Here is a 21,875-nt window from a genome sequence, read left to right on the forward strand (position 1 = left end):
CTCCTCAGATGTTGTGGGTCTGTTGTGAATTTAACTGGAATATTTTTTTTTTAATCTGGAGTGCTTTATGCTTTAAGGTAATTATTGTAAATTCTTATACTTGAAAACTTCCTAAATTAACTAGAGCTGTCAGCAGGATGCAAAGAAACACCCACTGTCCAAAATGTCTGTGTGCTGTGCTGAGGACAAAAGTCTTCACTCACACATCCAAAATCATTGAATTCAGATGTTCCAATCACAGGTGTATAAAATCAAGCACACAGGCATGCAGACTGCTTCTACAAACATGTGTGAAAGAGCAGCTCGCTCTCAGGAGCTCAGTGAATTCCAGCGTGGTACCGTGTCCAGCTGTGAAATTTCCTCACTACTAAATATTCCACAGTCAGCTGTTAGTGGTATTATAACAAAGTAGAAGCAATTGGGAACAACAGCGACTCAGCCATGAATTGGTGGCCACGAGTCAGCAGATGCTGAGGTGCAGAGTGGGCAGAGGTCGCCAACTTTCTACAGAGTCAGTCGCTACAAACCTCCAAACTTCATGTGGCCTTCAGATGAGCTCAAGAATGGTGCACAGAGAGCTTAATGGAATGGGTTTCATTTGCTGAGCAGCTGCAGCTAACCCTTACATCCCCAACTACAATGTAAAGCGTGGGCTGCAGGGGTGTGAAACATGGCACCACTGGAATCTAGAGCACTGGAGACGTGTTCTCTGGAATAACGAATCACGCTTCTCCATCTGGCAATCCGATGAATGATTCTGGGTTTGGTGGTTTCCACGAGACCAGTAAATGTCCAACTGCACTGTTTGGTAGAGGACATATTACGGTCTGGGCTCGGCCCTTTACTTCCAGTGAAAGAAATTCTTAATGCTTCAGCATACCAAGACATTTTGGACAATTTTATGCTCCCAACTTCATGGGAACAGTTTGGGGATGGTCCCTTCCAGTTCCAACATGGCTGCACACCAGTGCACAAAGCAAAGTCCATAAAGAGATGGATGGCTGAGTTGCTGTGGAAGAACCTGACTGGCCTGCACAGAGACCTGACCTCAACCCTGATCCTTTGGGATCAATTAGACTGCGAGCCAGGCCTTCTTGCACTCCTCACAAATGCATTCCTGGAAGAACGGTTGAAAATTCCCATAAACACACCTCTAAAACTTGTGGAAAGCCTTCACAGAAGAGTCATTAAGCACACAATGTATTTTCTAATGGCTAGGCAAAAAGGCAGAGCATCTAGAGGAAATAGGGCTAGCTAAAAAGAGAGATTACATTTTTTCAATGCAGCAGCATACATACGTGCCACCTGGTGATGAAGCTTTTGAACTGTGCAGAAGTTGATTACAAAAAGTCCCTTTAAATAGTTTTTAACTTAATTTTTAGTACAGTGCACAACTGTTCTTTTTGCATAATTCAATTGATATTGCTCACATACAGTTTCCACAAGAGGATTATGAGCTCCAAAGAGGATGCAGTTCCACAAAATGTATTACTGGCTACACAGAAACACTCACACTGTCACACAAATACAGACCCCCACAGCTAGATTCCAAAACAAGTTTTTATTGGCCAATTTACAGAAAGTGCTGTAGTGACCATTCCAAAGGAAAACAGACCAAAGAGTCCAGAGAAAAAAAAAACTAAAAAAAAGAAAGAAACTTTTACACATTATACAAGGTTTCGATGTTAATTTCACCGTCCTCTTCTAAAACAAATGTCAGGACAACATTAGGGCTGATGCAAAATCCACCAAAGATGTCAAGGGGGGAGGAGGAGGGGTGTGTGCAGGAAGGGAAGTGGCGTCACAAGACCAGGTGTCACAGTAGATGAGGAAAACTCTTAAACAACATATGAGATCTTTAGATGAACATACAGTAGAGCTACAGTATACACATACAACAGGTTCTCCCAGTTATACCCACAGGACAGCTGGCAAAGGCTCACTAGGTTAGAGGAGGACATTTTCCAGTGTTTATGACTTTAACCGAACCCTTTATCGATTTCTGGCATATAGCGCACAAGCTTTCCTGTGACACAAACATCATTTCATTGGTCATTTGTGGATTCTTGCTGCCAAACACTACAGACAAGCTAAATTGAGGATGGCTACAGTGATTAATGCCCCTTCATTTCAAAGTGGGAAAAAAAACCCACGACTGGGTTTTCTGATCGCGTCAAACGTGACACTGCCAAATGCATTCCACTCTCTGTCCTCTTAAAAGTTGCACGAGCCTCATTGCACAAGGCTAATGAGGTGGGATTTATGTAATGTGACATCAGTCTCTAGACCTAAATTTCTTCCATTAATGCTGCGGTTTTTTTTTTCAAAGTTAGAAGTTTGGAGAAGTTCCTCTTCTATTTTAAATTTGTTATTTATTTTTTTGCAGTGTGTATCTGATGTCTCTGTAGACACTAGCAATCCAGTTAGGAAGGCTGTGTTTTATAGTTTAGGCCATTAGGCCACAATAAAGTGTCTTTAAATGCATAATGTGAGAGCTTGACTATTTATTGGCCTGGTCACCGTTGAAGGCTTCTGAAGGTTTGAAATTTCTGCCAAATATGATCAATACCTTAGAGCTACAAAGTAGTTTGATGGGTAACAAAGTAAAAGCTGTACCAAGATAAGTTCTGCAAGATGTGAAATTCACAATTGATATGGCTAATGTGTTGGCTAACTGCTGACTATCTACACACCCAGCAGACATGAAACAACTGTTTAATTTATTTAAATTTGTATTATATTCACCTTATAAGTCCAAGTACACTATTGTTATTCTTTTAGCTTAGGTTTCCCCTTTTTGAAATCACTAGCTAGCGGCTAACATTTCATTCCATTAAGCTAGCTTCCACACCAAGGATCGTGTGTTTTACAGCTGGAATTTTTGACTTTAAATCAAAACTCTATCACTGAGTTTCTGCTGTTGTTTAATGAGAGGTTGTTCTCTTTTTTTTAAATACAAAAATCTCACCTAGTCCAGCTTTTAATAACCCACCTATTTCAAAGGCAGTAGCACATCCGTGAGAGCAAACCCAAGTTTGCCATTAGCCAGAATGATCTGAACACTGAGCTAAAAACACGCAGGGAGGATCTGGGGCTCTGCTCTGGAAAGACTCCTGCAGGCTAAGGGATCAGGGCGTGTACATACATATGAAGAGGTGTGTTGTGTACAGGTGGAGAGGAAGGTCTCTGGTTAGACAATGTGGGGCTGACTCAGTGGGTCGGGGTCACCTACTATACTCAATATTTACAAGAAAGGAGCGTATAAAAATGTACAAGGAGACTCCTCTGTCTTTCCCAAAAACCCAGAACACAGGCCCTGTCGGCTAGTTCAACATGACGTCTGTGACAGCACATTGATCATCTTTTTTTCCCCTTTTTTTTGTTCTATTTGTTTTTGAGTACCATTTAAAATATGCTATTTCTGTAAAATTACCTGGCTTTGCCACATAGGCCAGAATAAAGACTGATAAATAACATGAAGTATACAAACCAAAAAATAGTCAGTTTCTTTACTTTTGCAATTGACTTTTCCTAAATAAAGGATGTTTTGCATTTTGATTCTTATATGGGACATCAGAAATCTTACTGTGGAATTTGACACATCAAACTGAATGCATGATGCAGGGTTTCACTGACAAAAGGCTTCTCCTACAGCTCGAGTTCACTAAAGATTGCATTGGAATGGGAGAGAGATAATTCATGGGACATCTCTCTGGGAATGAACTAAATTTGGTGATCTCTTCGTCTAAGAACAACGAAAGTCATGTGATTGAGGAGCACTTTTAGAGTCATATTATCTCTTATCAGCTGTATAAAACAGGAGGTTCTGTGACAAGGCTAAGGTTAAATCACTGCACTGTGTGTGTGTAACTGTGTGCGTCTGTGTGTGGTTAAATGTTGTCTTCCAGTAGGGGGAGATATTACCTTATTTTTAGAGCATCAACATCATAGTCTTTTTGTTTCAGCCATGTGATTTGAGTATAGATGTGTTGTAGTGTGTGTGTGTGTGTGTGTGTGTGTGAGGGTGTATGTACGTGTGTATGTTTCAATAGGATATTGTTGTTTTGTCCCAATTTTGGCCTTTCTTGGTTGAGCGTTGCATCCTGGGTAGCTGGACGTCTATTTCCTCCTCGCTGTCATCTGACTCAGCGCTGGTGATGTCGTCCTCGTCGTCGTCTTCCTCCTCCCCCTCCTCCTCTTCGTCTTCCTCCTCCTCCTCGCTGGCTTCCTCCTCTGCAGCCTGAGGCCCCTCCAAGTTCTGTGGTAAAAAATATTTGCAAAGTTTCACAAACTTAATCATCAGACAGTAAGCAAGAAACAAGAAATGTCAGTAATTCTTCCTTTGACTGGTTTAATACAAAGGAGACATTAGAGATGGGCGGATTGATCCAAATATTGACAACATTGATACCAATTGCTGGTATTGGTATTTGGATCAATAGTGGCACAACAGGATTAATCCTTTGTTTCTATCCTTAAATAGAAATGGGATAGTATCCCACTACACACGGTCCACTGTGGGTAGCTCCTATGCTCCCTCCCTGACAGCATCCTTTTAATTCCTGAAGTTCCCTCCCTCCTACCTCCATTGGGTTCACTGTGATCGTCAGAGCAGACTCGTCCCAGGTCACGTCTGCCTCTTTAGCCGCATCTGCCAACTTCACCTCCTGCTGGTGGGTCAGGTGGATGCGGTAAATGCCCAACACTACAACCACCACCAGGGCAGCGATACACATTACTATTACCACGGTGGCAGCACTCGGTACACCTGAGAACCAAATGAAAGGAGATCAGGGATTTAATGACTTGAAATCAGAATAATTCTGTTTGGTCAGAAAATCTTCAGCATGTACTGAATCGGTTTATTCTTTCACTTTCACGGGCACAAAATACCCAGAACAGCCAGCTGAATGCTGCAGACCTTGAGAGGTACTGTACTCTAGTCCTTGATGAGAAAGCTCCAGACATCTTATAATGCACTTAAGAAGCATCTCACCATATTACTAATCTGTGCCTGCATCAGTACGCAACCCAACATCCCACCCAAAGGAGCCAAATGTTATTGTAATTTTTTTAGTGGTCTTAGGCAACAGCTATCCAGGATCTCTGTAGGTCTTTTAAAGTTTTTCTCTGGATGTTGGCCTTTTCAGTCCTTGCATCTGATCATTTTCAGAGAAATGTTGGCTTGTTTTTTTAAGCCACTTAACCCTGACATATGAATCATTCAAGCATAAAAAGGCACCAGACTCAAAGGATAAATAAACCAATGTTGTGTCTACACCTACCAGAGCGTCTTAGCAAAGCATTCATTCTAAACCGTATCTTTAGACACTTCGTAACTAGCAGCTTGTTACAAAAAGACATCATTTTGTCACTTTTCTTTAGCTGAATCTATGAAAACTGACAAAGATAACACAGTTTTCACAGTGTGATTCCCAAAGAGCTATTAGCTGGAAACGTGGCATATCTCGGCATGGTGTGCAGTGTGTCCTTTAAAAATTTTGAGGAAACTGGATAAGCAGAGGACAAAAGAAGTGGCAGGCTTTAAAAACTACAGCAGCAGATGATCAGTATATCCTTATGGAAAAGGAAGAAATCCAACAAAGACCTGACACAGGACCTGAGAGATGTATCTGGACTTTCAGCTGATTCAACTACTGTTCACTGAAGGCTCGTGAGAAATGGTCCCAGTGGAAGGATGACTGTCAAGAAGCCATTCTTAAGGAAGGGAAAAGGCTGAGATACGCCAGATTACACAAGAACTGGACTGAAAATCAGTAGCAGCACGTCTGATGAGTCCAACTTTGAAAATTCTGGTTCAAAATGCTGTCAATATGTACAAATTAGGACGATCCAACATTGACTGTCTACAGCCATCTGAAAAAGATGGTGAAGGTTCTGCCATTGTTTGGAGCAGGAAGTCAAATGTCCAATGCACTAAAAGCACATCTGTTTAGAAAAAACACAATGTGACACTATCAGTCATGGACTGGCCTCCCCAGAGCCCGGACCTTAACATTATTTAAGCAGTGTGGGATCATCAGAACAGAACAAACGATATTTTCCTAGCAAAATACAAAGATTTTGTACAGCAGTGCATAGTGAAAACAGACTGCAACATCTAGGGCTAAAAGATAGAAAGCAGAAATGGTAAGAGACAAAAAACTGTAGTGCTTTAAATGGTCACTAGAGGCAGGCTCCAAATATGAGCAGACTCCCATTTTAACTGTGTATAAAGTTATCATGTCTACAGGCTGAACTGTCTTGTTGACTTTAGCAAGACTGTTCAGGCTGAGGGAAAACTTTATGGCAGGTTACATTTTTTATAACTAACCTGTTTGGATCTTGTTAAGTACGGAGCCCCGCAGGGGACATGGGAGAAAAAAAAATTAAGACGGATTTTTGCGAGATCTCGCAAAAGTTTTGCGAGATCTCGCAAAACAAACTCGGGATCTCGCAAAAGTTTTGCGAGATCTCGCAAAAGTTTTAGCCGCCAGCTCGAAGCCGACCGGGAGGTCGAGGCACGATGTGCCGGGAAAGCGGTGTTCCTCCCGGCTGTAGTAGGTCTTGACCTCCCATTAGCTTCGAGATGGTGGGTGTCAGATCTCCGAAAACGTCGGAGCACTTTTGCAAATATGTGATGTCTTGTAAACCGAGCAGATATCTGACGTTTACACAACTACATTCACGCCTCAAAATATCTTAAAAGTGTATTTTGTGACCCAGAAAGAGTAATATTACAACTAAGTAGCTGCCGCCATTGTTGGAGTTCAACTTTTGCGAGATCTCGCAAAAGTTTTGCGAGATCCCGAGTTAGTTTTGCGAGATCTCGCATGTCTCCCATGTCCCCTGCGGGGTCTTAAAAAGCCTTAAAAAGTCAATCGATTGACAGGTTTGGACAGCTTTCTGCCAGCCCTGCTAGTTCAAGTCACGGAACTGGGTTTGCGCTGCTGATGCCTCTTCACTTCAATAATATGGGACATAAGTGCACTTTCTGTGCGCTACAGACCATGCAAGAAGTTTGTGCTCCAGTTTTGGTGCATGAAATTCGGCAAACATTTTGATAGTCTGTTCAAACTAATTAGCAGGTCTCTGTGCTGCACCCAAATAGTTTGTGGGGGTACCAGCTGGTGCTACACCTTGTAGCCTAAATATGGTCACTTACTGGGTGAAAAAGTGGATGAAATATTAAAATTTTAATTCAATTTTTCCTCTATATGATCAACACATGAAACGTTTCTCTTTGCTGCCACTAAACATAAGAAAGCATTGCTAGTTGCTTGCTGTTTAAATATGGTTTAAAATTGTGGTTTTTGTGTTTATAAGGGAATTGTTAGAACATGAAAACAAACTTCAAAAAGACCAAATTTAAAAACTCAGTTGTCATCCTGCAGCTCCCCCTACTCCTCATGTGTTTAGTGGCTCTGCCCCCCCACCAGCTTTAAACACATTTAGATCTGGCCTGTATGCAGCACATGACTGCAAAGATATATCATAGACCCTTTTAGTACCATACCCACAACACAGACTGAGGGATTTCTCTTGAACTAAAATGTTTATTTCATCCACTCTGATCTCGAGCCTACTGAACTAACACGACATCTCTGCGCCTGCCCTCTCCCCACGAGTCCCTCCTGTGTGTGTGTGTATGTGTGTGTGTGCGTGCTCGCTTGCTTAACGAGGTTGAGGCTCACAGAGGACTCTTCAATTGATCATTTGATTCGCTCTAGCTCCTAGATTTTCACATTAAATCCACGGGCTTTGATCTTCACATCTTCTTGAACCTTCATGTAACTTGTGTGTCTGTACGCACACCATGTGACACACATCTTGCCGTTTGCTAATACTCTACATACGTCAGGCCGTCTGAAACATTAGACAAAATCGCGTCACAGGTGTAAAAATGTATTGAAACATTTTATTTGTCACGTATGGCTCGGCGATTGCCCACCATCCACCTCCCTCTGCGCTCCCCTGACCTCCTTTTCACACACACCCTCCAACTCTCTGAGCCGTTAACAGCATCGGCCACTGAACTCTCCAGGACTCTAAGTAGAATCCATTAGAGTGTGATGAATAATTAAATCTCATGTGTTAGATTAAGACCAATGTCTCTCCTCCTCTCCATGTTTTTTTTTTTAACTTCAGATCACTCATGTGCTCAGGAGGAGGGTAAGAAGCCTGCTGCATCATTTGGGAGGGCCTCAATCACGGAGAGGCGCAGAGTAGGAAAGCAGCAGTCTGATGAGCGCTGCGATAAACAAACTAGAAAGCGGAACGGAGCGTTCCCTTGGATCTCGCTATGTTTACCCTGGGATGGATGGCTGACAGAAAAACTCTTCACAGGCACAGCAGAGGCTCCTGAGTCTGAGTCTCAGCATTTCACCCTCTGTCTCTCATGGTTTCCTTTGAGAGGCAGTGTTTTGTCAAGTTTACGTCAACACTTTTTCCACATTTGAATTTTCCCATTTTCTAAGCTGAGCAGTCATGTATGCAACTAATCCAAGACTCCTAATACTTTTTACTTCTGTATTATAACTTTAAGCTTTGTAGCTGTGCCTTGTTTATAATGCTTTACCTTTATTGATTTCCTTTTTTTTCATGTCTCAAAATGACTTGACAACTGTCAAAAATGCAAGTTTTTGCTCTCAACTGTCAGTCAAACAATATTTCATGAACTTTACTCAGAACCTTCTTGCTTCTTTGACTTCTTTCACCACTCGTATGTTCGTTTTTTCCGATTAAAACTCACTGCATTACCCGATTTGTGGAAATACTAATTTCTATCACTGCAAACCCCACACGATGAACGCTTTGTGCGTAAGATCATTTAAGCAGCGCTCTGTGCCCCCCTCCAGGATCTGTGCTATACTTCAGTCATTAACACTGCAATATGAGGGCAGGAGTCAGGGTAACTAATGCCAAACTATTTCTGCAGGGTAGTTTAATTAAAAATGTCTCTTAGTGACTAATTTCCCTATCAATGTGTGGAGCTCTATTTGAAGTTCCTGCGCTGCCACATGTGCCAGCTACAGTGGCTGATAATGCTCGTCTTTGTCATAGAAAGACTGAGTTTGAGTCCCTGAATTTATTTGGAGTTTGAGGAGTTTCTCTCTTTTCCTGCTATTTGTTGCATGGTTACGGTGAAATACTGTGCTGTGATGACCCCGCCCACTTTGCCTGGTCTGCTCTTCCTTTTCCTCGTTTTGTGTAGAAGACAGACAGACATTGTTAAAACGGGCTGATTTGTTTGGTTTTGTTTGGTTTTCTTTCTTTTAAACATCTCCACCACATACCTGCATTCACAGGTACTCACCACATGACCCATTTAGCCACTCCACATTTCTTTTGAGTTTTTGTTCCAGGAGTGTTAAACCTCAATATTACTGAAGCAGACTCTATGTAGCTTCAGAATGAACCCCTAACAACCACAATCTTTCTTCAACTGTCCTCTATTCACTATAGAGTACTAATACCTGCAATAGAGTGATAACTCAGAATGTGTAGTAAGACAGTCTGTTCAAACATTGCATTTGTGCATGCAGAGGGCTTTGTAACTAACAGCTTAACCTATAGCAGCTGGCTACAATAATCTTCAGGGATTCATTTACTTCTACAGCTACTTTCAAGTCCTGTTCGGTATGGAATTTAGTTTACTGGTACATGCCCATACTACAGTACTGTTTGTTCTGTCTGTGCTGTTGGCAAACTTATACTTATCAATAGAAAAGCGTCTGGACTTCTTTAAGTTACTTGAAGACGTTTCACCTCTCATCCGAGAAGCTTCTTCAGTTCTAAGGTCAAATGGTGGGGAGTCCCAGATTTAAACCTAGTGGGAGTATACCCCCACAGAGGGACAAAAGGACCCCCTGATGATCCTCTAATCGCCTGAGCCAAGGTGTGAAACTGGGTGTGGGTCCCAATCAGCCAGAGTTTCGGGTGAGTTCATTGTGAAACCTGGCCCCACCTTATCATGCGAATTCCTGAGGTCAGATGGCCCAGGATGTGAGTGGTCCCAGGTTTAAATCTGGGACTCTCCACCATTTGACCTTAAAACTGAAGAAGCTTCTCGGATGAGAGGTGAAACGTCTTCAAGTAACTTAAAGAAGTCCAGACGCTTTTCTTTGCAAGATCCTTTGACTACGATGACCTGGATGACTGAGAACCTTCACAGACATATACTTATCAATATACTTGATCACATTAAGAAAAGCAGAATATGGGTTGGAGATGTTTATATGGGTCATGTTAGCCTGGTGCTAGTTGGTGGCAGCTTTTGTGGATATAAATGAGATGGTACTGTCATGAAATCGAAATGACAGGATGCTTTCATGAGGCCTTACAGGTGTATAAAAGGTAAAAACAGGTCATTTGGATGGTGGTTGCCCGGCAACATGATAGGATTAATATATAACATGCATAATTCAGATGTGTTATATACAAATTAGATGTTACTGTTATGAAATCAAAATGGTGGTTTTATAAGTTGTTATAGGTACATAAATGGTAGGTGGTTGCTAGGCAACCTGATGTTTTTCTAACATCTGACATAGTTAAAACCCAACAGGTGCCAAGTATGGTTGCTCAACTCCTGATGATCTAGGAGGAGTTCATGGGCAGGCAGAGATTTCATGTAATAAAATAAGATGTTTCAGTTTTTGGTGACCTAAAATGTTTCTTTCACTTTGGACCTTTTGCTTTTTACCTTAATCCATTTCAGGTTTTTCACTGGCCTAGAATTGCTTTAACAGGTTGTTTCTGATGCTAATGACACCATAACTCTGGTTTATATTAAAAATAAAACCTGTCTTCCTGTCTATCGCAACAATAATGTATTAATAATCATAATCTATCCTGGCTGAAGGTGACATTAAAAAATTGTAAACAATCCACCCCAGTTGCTTTTTTCTTACCCGAGCTGTGGATGGGGTACAGATCCTGGATCATGGACGGATGGTGGACCACCTGCACGTACGGAGGTGGAGCTACCACGTGATTGACGTGTTCCCGTGCTTCTCCACTGTGCAGGATGCTCACCTAGGTTGGGGACACATGAAGCAGGAGTGAGGATTTTAGAAAGTATGCCCATCAAAATAAACATTTTACAACATTCAATGTTTACCTGCACAACCAAAAAAGCCTCAACTCTAACGACTGATATTATAATCAGTGACAAATGAAAATGAAAATGGAATAAATGTGGAAGCAAATTTATGCTTGGATATTTTAGGAGACAGAACCAAATCAATACTTGAGTGTGAACACCAGGGATGGATCAATAAGTCAAACCTTTCTCAGAGTAGGGACAGATGCACAAAGAACAGGTGTGTGTGTGTGTGTGTTAATGTGAGGCCTACTCTGACTTTGGTGTTCAAAGTTACACTGAGGCCTCTTTAGACATGTTTAAGTCTTTTACAGCCTGGGTATTTTAGACGGTATTTTGCTACTAAGAGGCTGAAGTGGCACAGCTGGAAGGCTTGTTGAGGTTCTTTTTTAAATTCGCCCTGAAAGTTAAAGTGGAGACCTCAGCTGAGTCAGCTCAGTCACTTTGCCAGTTCAAGCACTTTGCTTCACTTGGTAGTAAAAAGCAACACGATCTCTAGTGGCACTTAGTGATATTAATGATTTTTGAGCATAATGTACATCTGTTTTATTCAAGCTGCTTGTCAGTTACATCTTCTTACATTGCCTTTTAGAAATACTTGAAGCTTGTCTGGGAGTGGGCGGGCTGAGTAAAATTAAAAGCACTGGGTATAAATGCATTAACCTGAATAATTATAGTCCAGCCCATTAAAAACAATTGTCATACACTTAAAATATTAATTTTAACAATCATACAGTTTGCTTTTGATTAATGAACAAGTCATTGTCTTTACATCATAAAAACTGAATGCAAATTTTCACACAGTTGTGTAAAAACAAATTAAACTGTCATTTGATGAAGAACAGAAGAAAGTCCTTACATCTGGACTGCAAGAACTTGTTAATGTTTGGCATATTGCTTTAAAAGATAATTCTAGTTTATTTCAACCTTTAATATTCCGATTAAAAAATGGCAAACGTGGCTACACTGGTCACCCAAACTTTATAGGTTCTCCCTTCATTGTAGGCGTAAATGTGTGGCAGAAAATAGTATGTTGATGCAGCTACCATGATCAATAGAGCCTTGACCACCACATGGATAGGAAACATGGAGGGTTTATATGAAAAGGGATTATAATGTATAACAAAATTCTCAGGTGATTATCAAACTATCTGGAGATTCAATTTCCGTCTAAACAGATAGTTTCAGCTATACTCAACACATTCCCAAAGTCCCAGAGAGCCACGACACACTTAAAAACCTGAAAATCTCATGGGGCCTACCCGTTCTCATTCTAATTAAAATACACAAGAAAGCGATGCATTTCCATTTTATTCAAAATACATAAACAGCACAGGCTGTTGGCTATAAGCTGCTAATACTTTCCAGTCACATACAAGGCTGATGGGACACAAACTTCAGTACAAGAGCAGTAAATTCACAAACTAACCACCTCCTATTAATGAACTCTAGTTTTAACTTTTTATATAAATAAATAAAAGTTTATAAATAAATATGTAATTCTACATACTCGTAATTTCAAACTGAATTTATGTCATCGCTGTGACCCACCTGCAGTACCTTCACTAAAGCAGAGATTCCCTGGTCCATATTTTGGGAATCTCTACATTAGTGGACAGTAACAATGCTCCCGTAAGGTTTTTTTTCTAGAATGGTCAACAGGTGAATTCACTACACAAATTTTAAAATAATCCATTATGGTTTTCCTTATTTTCTATGTATACTTTTAATGATGGCTGCTCTCGTTAGACGTTCATACTTCCACATAATGACGTGAATGTAATGTATACAAGTAATCCTTTAGTCCTCGCTTTTGAAGAGTACCTTTCAACTCTCAGATCTGTGAAGTGACAAAAGTGGGGATTTATTTTTTTAATTAGGCCTTTATTTATCCAGGCAAAAATCTAATTGAGATTAAAAATCTCATTTCCAAGAGAGACCTGGCATCTAAACCATGTAATGGATACAATTAACATGGCTATCTCAGGCACCCAACTCCTGCTGTTCTAAACCTTCTGTTTGCAAGTGGCAGCCAATCAGGAGAAAGCTACAGTATCTTAAAGGGAGAGAAGAAGAACTGCTTGAATCAGACAGAGGATGAACTGAAAGGACAAATATGATATAAATACATCTTATTAAAATCTTTTCTTTATTAAATATGGATTACTTTGACAGATGCCAAAAATAAGTATGAAGAGGATCCTATCTGTGATTCACACTGACCTCAAGGCTGAACTCATTGCTGGTGTAGCGTCCGTTGAGCTCTGAACAGGTGAGGCGAAAACGCCTCTCTGTTAGCTGCCCGGGACGCCAGTTGTAGTAGCGCACCTCTCGGATCACCTGCTCATAGTTGGACATGGAGTCCACGCCTGTGGAAGGAGAGAGAGACAGCACAGGTTTGTCCAGCTAGTATATGTAGTAGTGGTAGATAGGAGCCAGCTAAAAAGGCATCAGTAACCTACCGTATATGGACATGCCAGAGGTGGAGTTGGTTGCATCAAGGTGTTTTCCAAGCAGAGCGCTTCGTTGCAGTTGGAGAGATTCGTGCTCTGGGCTCAGCTCCTCCCCCAGCACCAGGACATCACAGTAGTCTAAGTTATGAATGATCTCCTCCATCACTCCAGGTCGATGTGCTACACACATAGACACACACACACATGCAATTTGCTATAATTTGCCCCCTCTGATGCTCATCCCAGAGGGCAACTAAAGAAGATCAGCATCAGTTTGCTTTCAGCTCACTCCATCCTGTGTTTTACCAGCCGAAGATAGCGTTGGTATTATAACTTAGTGTTTGAGGTCAATTTCTATTTTTAGTTCCGAATATGCTGTTACTGCTAATGAGCTCCACTGCAGCTCTTTTCCATTCCTGCTTCTCAGGTGGTTATTTTAGCTCAGCTTCCTTTGTTCTAATCTCACAGAATGATCCAAACTAATAATCAAATACGCGGTGCCAAACATGGCCAGCGTGAATGAATGTACCGTTAATTGTCACATTTCAGCAGTCTAATTGCTGCTGCCATGCCAAAAAATGTGTGTGGAAGAAAACGGTGCACGCTTTGAAGAACCATAATTCGAACAGCACAGGACACAACACCTACTCCTACTCCCACTCCCAGGCTCCAATTACCCATGAACTCTCTGAACACAGTCAGCGCTGTGAGCTGCTGTGGTACCGTGTTCCTGCAGACAGCTCCCATCACAGCATTTCTGGGTGGCTGCTGGGGCTCTTTGACAGTCTGCTAAGCACTAGCCTCCACCTCTCAGCTGCTACCCAGCTTTCTCCCTCGCTGTAGATTCCCAAGGGAGGAAACCAGCTATGCCCCTTTTAACAGCTCCCCAGTTGAGAAGGACAGACACTGTATGTTGTGTGTCTGTGTTTGTGGGGAGACTGACGCAGCCGAGAAAAGGTAGGAAAGTGAGCAAAACGGGGAAAAAAATTTGGGTCCTAGAAGTAAAGGTATGTATGCTTTTTGTGAATGAATTACATTTTCTTTCCCTCAAAGTGCTCTGTAGTTCACGATAGAAGTATTTAACCATATTTTAGCCTATTGTTTCAGGTTGAGATCTCCTTTTATGGGAATCTGCAGCTGAATCCAAAGGTGGGTCCATCCAAGACCCTGCCCCTGAAATAAAATGCTGATTACCTTTTGTTGCATCTTATTTTAAATCCCAATGAATTATTGATGCAGTTTACTAACTGAGTTAACAGGCTGGCACCAGGTTTCACTAAAAACTAAGTGATAATGCCAAACTGAAAATGATTAAGAATGACTTCCCAAACAAAGCCATCATGTCAAGGTGGATATGTCTGGCTTTTATATGCAGTCTGTGGTTACTGAATTGACTGGAAATTAGAGAGTAATATATGAGTACACACACTCATTTTGAACAGTGTGGTGATGCAGTCAATTCTGACCTTAGAGCTAGTCTGGGCTGAGATGAAAAACAAGAGCAGAAGGTAGAGAGAATGCAAAAAATAGAAAGAAGATAAAGAGTGCTGAATGAGTAAAGAAATTAAAACTAAAGAAAACTCTGGATCGAAGCAGAAAAGAAGAGAAAAAACGATGACCGTTAAAGCAAATGGGTCAAAAACAAGTTAAAGAAAGAAGTGATGACCTTGCCTTTGAATAAAAGAATCAGAATAAGCCTGGAAAAGATACGGAAATATGAGAGAGAGAAACGAGGCAGTGCTGAGCAGGCTTAATAAAAAGACAAATGAATGACAGAAAGACAAAGCAAGGAAGAGGGCGAGGGGGTGATTAGCAGGGTCCAAAAGAAACCTATTGCATGCCCCGAAAAAGAAATATGTGATTTATCTTGAATCCTTTAAGCCTTGAGAGAATACAAAATCTGCTCATTATAGAACTTCATCGTGACGCCCTCTCCCTCACATCTTCCCATCTATCCTCCTTTTTTCCCTCTTCCATGTCTTTCTGTGGCTTCCAGCTAATCTCTTCGCCCCCAGCCAGAATATCTCCTTCACCAGCAGAAAGAACTCCAAAAACTCCTGAAAGGGACACCGCTTTCTACTCGTCTTCCTGTGCCGAATTACGCACAATGGTGGGCTAAAACCTTCCTCTCGCTCTGCTTATCTGCTCCTAATTGGCTGCCAACGGCAGGGCCTGGGGCCGAGCCAGATGGTTCCTGCCTCGGTGGCCAGATCGTTGGATGAGACCAAAGCCTTCGGGATTTAAATGTCATACTCATTTGCGGTCGGGCAAGGCAGCGTAACCTAGCGAATCAGTCCTCTGGTAGGTATAGGGCTTACTCAGCAGGAGGGCGTTTGCATAGGCTAAGATAGTAAAGGGTATACCTACAAACCTGTGTGCACAGGGAAGGACTGTGCGGGCATTTGACTCAACATATTGGCAAGGTGATTTGAAAAGGCTGTCACTTAGACCCTTAGTTGGAAAAGGCTTTGAGGGAGTGTTACGGCCTAGCAAGAAGTTTTACAATGTTAAATTTGATTTGTTTTTGGTACGGTACTTTTTCTTTTTTCTCTCGTTTGTTTCTAAAAAGTCTAAAAAGTATTTCTAATCATAATCTACTGCAAAACATGAAAAATGAATTTTTAGATGCAGTTTAGCAGTGTTTGTTGGAAGATCCATGCAGTCCTAATGGTCGTCAAAAACGTCTTCAGCTTTACCAAACCAAACTGCTGTCTGCTAGGAATCTGTAAAAATTTAAGGAATTTAAGGACCATTTTTAACTTCATTTCGTATTTAGCGGTGAGTCAAACAAAATTCAGTCTGGGATGCTGGTGATCATGAAGTTACGTATGAGTGATGTACGATGAACGTGACGCGTGAAACACAAACGGAGAACGTAACATCGCATTCACAGAAGGATGATGAAATGAAACAAGATATATACAAAAATCAAAAGAACTGGGATTTATAATAAATCCTTTAAAAAAAGAAATAGATGTTATTAGTCACTAAGATTCATTAAAGCTGGCCCACCTGTTAAGTAGGAGGCAGGGTACATGTAGATATATAAGCTGTGTCCCAATTCCTAGGCCGCATCCTTTGGAGGCCGCATTTGAAGGCTGATTATGTCACAGCCAGGCGATGAAGGCTGCCCCAATTCAAAGGCTTCTCCGACAAATGTGTCCCTCATTTTCCTGAATTTGAAGGACATGTCGGATTTATCCTTCGTGGCCCAACCTATCCCAGAATTCATAGCGTGGCCCAGCCAATTCCAGTTCCCAACAATGGCGGCAGTTACTTAGTTTTGATCTTAACCATATTACTCTTTCTGGGTCACAAAATAAACTTTTAAGATATTTTCAGGCGAGAATGCAGCTGTGTAAACTTCAAATATCTGCTTGATTTATCAAGACATCACATATTTGCGAAAGTGCTCCGACGTTTTTGGAGACGTCTGTTACCCAGCAGCTCGATAGCTAGCCGGGGTTTCAAGGCTCACTAGAGCCGGTGAGAACAGCGAACTCCCGGCACATCGTTTTCAAACTCCCTGTGGTCTTTTGCTACTCTGGTTAAACATGATATATAAGTCACCTGGATAACTTAAAAATGTTATTGTTTGGCTTTTTTCAGTGTTTTATTTGTTCCTTAATAAATCGGTTTTGCTGAGATTAAAGTTATAGTTTTCACACAGCTGAATGAACATCAAGGAGAAAACTGATTAAACAGAAGTGTGAGATGGTAGAGAATTTACTTCAGTGTGCTGTTATAGTTTAGGGAGCAAGGAGCAGACGGCTGAGTTTATTAAAGTCCACCGAGATAGCTGGTGATGCAAATCTGAAGGCTAGACCGTCGCATTAAACAGCCTCGCACTTCCGGCCTTCTCGGTTTTCAAAGGACCGAGACATTCAAAGGACATACACCACGAAGGCCGTGGTCTACTTAAAAAATCAGTTTTTTAAATTGATTTACAATTCTACTGTTTTACTATGTTTTATTATCTCTGAGTCAGCGTAGAAACAGACAAGTAAAGGGCTTGTAAGTGACTCAGAGCTACACTGCCACAAGCTTGACGTCATCATGTTACAAAGGAACAAACCAGCAAAGAATCATTCATTGCTACTGCAGTGGATTGGTCAATTTGGTACCAGTTCTAAACTGCAAGCTTAGGTGAGGGAGGTGTTGTTGAAGGTCTTTCATTGTAGATCAGGGATCTGCACACCAGTGCCCAGTTTTGATTGATCCATTTCTGACTTTGTTTTGGGACCTTCACACCTTCCAGTGTGCATACATGAAAAATTGGAGTAGTAGCAAACCCCAGCACAGAACATACCAGGTGCAGTTGACAACAGGTATGACTCCATGAAAATTGGAGATGGGTTGCTAAGTGGCTTTCAGATGTTTATATTTATTTGTAGGACTTCCAAAAGAGTTAACAGTTTGCGAATAGACAGCGGGAATACTACTTCAACCTCTGCTACAGTCACATAATGCATGTGTAGGTTTATATAAACCTTTATTCACATTTTTTGGCGATGTTGTCAGTAGTATGGAGTTAAAGCAGCAGTTTTATTGAAGTTTTATTGCATCCTGTACACGTTAGAGAACTTGTCAGTGTGGGAGCAAAAGCCCATCTTTAGTTTCCTCGAGTTTGTATTGTGCACAGATGTACTAGATGAAAGAAGAACTCGTTGCTGCTTGTTCAAAATCTCACGAGGCATCGTGAAATGTTTCAGCTTTCTCTGAAGGTTTGTTTTGCAAGACAGTTGGCGCTGAATAGGCTATGGAACTTCATGAATGAGTGAACATATTATGAATATGAAAAAAAAAGCTAAAATATTTAGCTGAGACAGATTTCTACCTGTGGGAAGGAGTGCATATCCCACTTTGTGAAGTGTACGCAAAGTTGCACTTTCTGGTGTGTAAACTTATTGTTGAGAGCATTATTTAAAATGATCAGAAAGTGACATGTAGCTTTAAAAAATGCTAATATGAGCCCACACATGCAAGAAAACAATCAGGATACTAGATTAGAGTTTTCCTTTCCTCTTCCCCGAGTGTGAAATGATCTAGTCCACCTCCACCTCCTGATTTCAGCCTTACGGGTAACCCCTCACTGGCTCTCCACCCGCTGCTGCCCGTGGTCAATTGTTTTCCACACTTGCCATACTGGCATAAGTGTCTTACCTGTGTGATGTGCAGCAGTGTCTGCCCTGGTGACTGTGCTGATGATGTGGAGGTCCTGGAACAGAACAATCCCTCCTGATGCTCTGAAGTCGGAGGCTGGATGGCTCAGTCTCTCCACTCCGCTGATTGTGATCCTGGGTTCACTGGGCTGAAGCACCATCACCACTGCATCAATATCTGGGATGGTAATACACGTGTCCTCACCAAAACACCTGGACGCAGAGAGGCAGAAGAGTGAGAGAGACTGTGCGAACCCAAGCTGGAATTAGTGTGGTGTTTTACTGCATTGCTCCGTTTAGCTGTAGTGTGAAGATGCTGTTTGGTTAAGCAGATTTTGTGGAGAGACCGCTATATGATACAGATCAGATTTTGAAAGTTTTGGACACTCCACACAGCTGATGAAGTCAGAGTGAAGACTCCATGTGGTGAGCATGGTTACAGAGATTTGCAGGTATGGGATAACTGCTGGTGAACTTTTTAAAGCTCTGTTTTAATTTCTGTTTCATGTAATTTATGGGAAAGTATCTTGAGGCCTCTGATGGCAGAGTACATAAGCATTTATTGGAACATAAGAAAATAGTACAAAAATACACAAATAATACAGGAAATACGGAGCTATACTCGTGCTATAATAAATGTAAATGTGTGTTCTGCAGCCCACACAAACCTTTGATCACACTTCTGAATATTTAACAACTGTGACTAAAATTTGCTATTTAAAAGGAGCAATTATCTTCAATCCAATCAATCCATCCACACAATTTAATGTCATTTAATGTAATTCCTCCACAACGACGAGACGTTCTGGTTAAGAAAACTAAAAAACATGTCAAACGTTCAAACAAAATTATCCGTATTTTCCTGTAAATACAAACTTGATGCTGGCCGGATGAGACACCGGACAGTGATGATGATGACGGTGATGATGACTAATGGGTGCTGTCCCACTCCTCCAGCCTCACACAAGTGTGCACTGTACACTGAGGGCTCAAACACAAGCTTTCTTTGGGATCAAAGATAGTCCAGTGACATGTATTTTTGAAGCATTTGCTCAATCTTCTCTCATTTGAGCTAAACGCAGATCATTTTAATCGATTTTCAGAAGTTTCCAGAGCGTCATACATCACGCCAGATGCCCTGATTTGCACAAAGTAACCTAGACATCATCGTTATGCTAATGAGGAGCAGGTAGTACAACTATACCAGAATCCAACGAATGGCTGATTTGACAAACGGTCCATGGAAATGTAGAAATGACAGATCGTGTGGACACATACCATGATAATAATGCTACTGTGACACTGGGGGGTAATTTTTCTGGGGGTAGCGCAGGTCATCTACTAATTAGAAAGTTGGTGGTTCGATCCCTGGCTGCTCCAGTCTACATGCCAGAGAGACTTTGAGCAAGATACTGAACCTGGAGTTGCTCCTGATGTGTTCATCAGAGTGTGAATGATTGTGAGTGTTAAACAGAAAGATGTGCTTATATGAATGTATGGGAATTATTCGTGCTTTAAAGTAGCAGAGCAGAAAAGTGCTGCATAGGAACCACTGACCACAGTCTTCTGTAGATGTTAAAGTTACCTATCAGCAGCGTGTGACAGTAGTTTGCCCTTTTTAAATGTTGACACTTGTCCTTATTTCAGTCAAGATGTTTAAATCCTAAGGAGTAGGTCACTGAGAGTAAGCCACATACTCTATAACAGCGGTCCCCAACCTTTTTTGCACCAAGGACCGGTTGATGTCCGACAGTATTTTCATGGACTGGCCTTTAAGGTGTCGCAGATAAATACAATAAAATAAAACCAGTACCTATACCAAAAAAAAGAATATTTATTCATAAAACACGGGAAAAGACCCAGGGGAACCGAGCTAACGATAAAAACGATAAAAAATAACGTTGAAAACTGATAAAAAAAACCCTGAGAACCATCAATTTCACACCCGAACCTCAACTCTTGTGGCCCGGTACCAAACGACTCACGGACCGGTATAGGTCCGTGGCCTGCGGGTTGAGGTCCTCTGCTCTATAAGGACTATCTAGCTGATACACAGCACCAAAGTGTGACAGGAAAGTGCTTAAAACTTATTTTATAAACATTTTGGCCCTCAGACAAACTGACATACACCTATGCAGCATCACAATGTAAAACTGTGGAACTTTATAGCAACTAATAAAGCTTGTCGATGGCATCAAGCCCTCTCAGCTGTGCTCAAACCACAGCTGTGTGGTTCAAACCCAGACCACAGTGCGTGCAGTTATTAAAGAGGCAAACCGCTCCATCCTGTCAGTGCTTAGGCAGCAGACACAGACCTGCTGCGTTTTCACTCGTGCATGGCTGCCTGTCTGCGTGTGATAGCATGCCTTTAAATGCCCAGCGTCCACTGGCAACATTCAATGCAGAGGCTTGGATTCGAGCTCGATAGCTGAGAGCTCACAATACAGTCATGCAGAGAGAGAGAGAGAGAGAGAATAACCCAGCACACACACAGATCTGCCATATTCACCCACACATGTTCACACAAATGAGGGCAGGCATCTGACGTGCAGCCCTTCTATTGCATTATTTGATAAACACAGCGCAGTTTGCAGATCACACGGAACGCATGAGTTATTAAACTGAGAAAAGGCTAGGACGGGCTGAGGCTGTGTCGAGGCGGAGGACTGAGCATTGCGGGGGAAGGAGAGGTAGTAGAAGCACTGAAAGCCAAACAAACAAGCCAGATTTTTGTTTTTACATTTCACCGAAGGCCTTTCAAGCACACAAACATCTGTCAGTGGGAGGGACATCATTGCCTTGTCTCCCTGCTGCGGCTCTGTAACGGGCTATGAGAATTCATAACTTTTTTTTTTTCCTAGATTGGAAGTCTGGGCTATACGATTTCAGCTGTTATGCAGCCTCTATTTTCTCAGCTACATTCTCATGTAAATGATTCTGCAATGCTTGAATGTACTTGATGAATCTGTATATGTTGGGTCACCTACAGCTAGGTTAGAATTGTTTGTGATTAGCATTAGAAAAGCTGAAAGGAGACGGTAGATTTGCCAAAGAAAAGTGAAAAGTTTTCTTTAAAGTATTTGCTAGAACAATAACACAAGTCAGGTATTAGTGATGTTGTTGATGTTGATGCAGAAAATGCCCTTTAAGGGGTTT

General features: G+C 41.5%; 1 protein-coding gene across 1 annotated transcript in view; it reads right to left on the reverse strand.

Annotated features, from left to right (window-relative positions):
- Positions 1 to 1,572: 1,572 nt before the first annotated feature.
- The window catches only part of LOC146653543 (calsyntenin-2-like), a 367,985-nt gene continuing 347,682 nt past the window's right edge, over positions 1,573 to 21,875 (reverse strand). The window contains exons 12-17 of the mRNA XM_085379506.1: positions 18,721 to 18,932; positions 13,567 to 13,737; positions 13,328 to 13,473; positions 10,914 to 11,037; positions 4,584 to 4,768; positions 1,573 to 4,258 (exon numbers count right to left, since the gene is read on the reverse strand). Of these exons, the coding sequence (XP_085235632.1) occupies positions 4,046 to 4,258; positions 4,584 to 4,768; positions 10,914 to 11,037; positions 13,328 to 13,473; positions 13,567 to 13,737; positions 18,721 to 18,932 (1,051 nt within the window). The 3' untranslated portion in view covers positions 1,573 to 4,045. The remainder of the gene's footprint in view (positions 4,259 to 4,583; positions 4,769 to 10,913; positions 11,038 to 13,327; positions 13,474 to 13,566; positions 13,738 to 18,720; positions 18,933 to 21,875) is intronic.

Source organism: Rhamphochromis longiceps, linkage group LG14, assembly GCF_057381845.1.
Source record: "Rhamphochromis longiceps isolate RC_006_pf linkage group LG14, R_longiceps_female_GT1.1, whole genome shotgun sequence".
Classification (NCBI taxonomy): Eukaryota; Metazoa; Chordata; class Actinopteri; order Cichliformes; family Cichlidae; genus Rhamphochromis; species Rhamphochromis longiceps.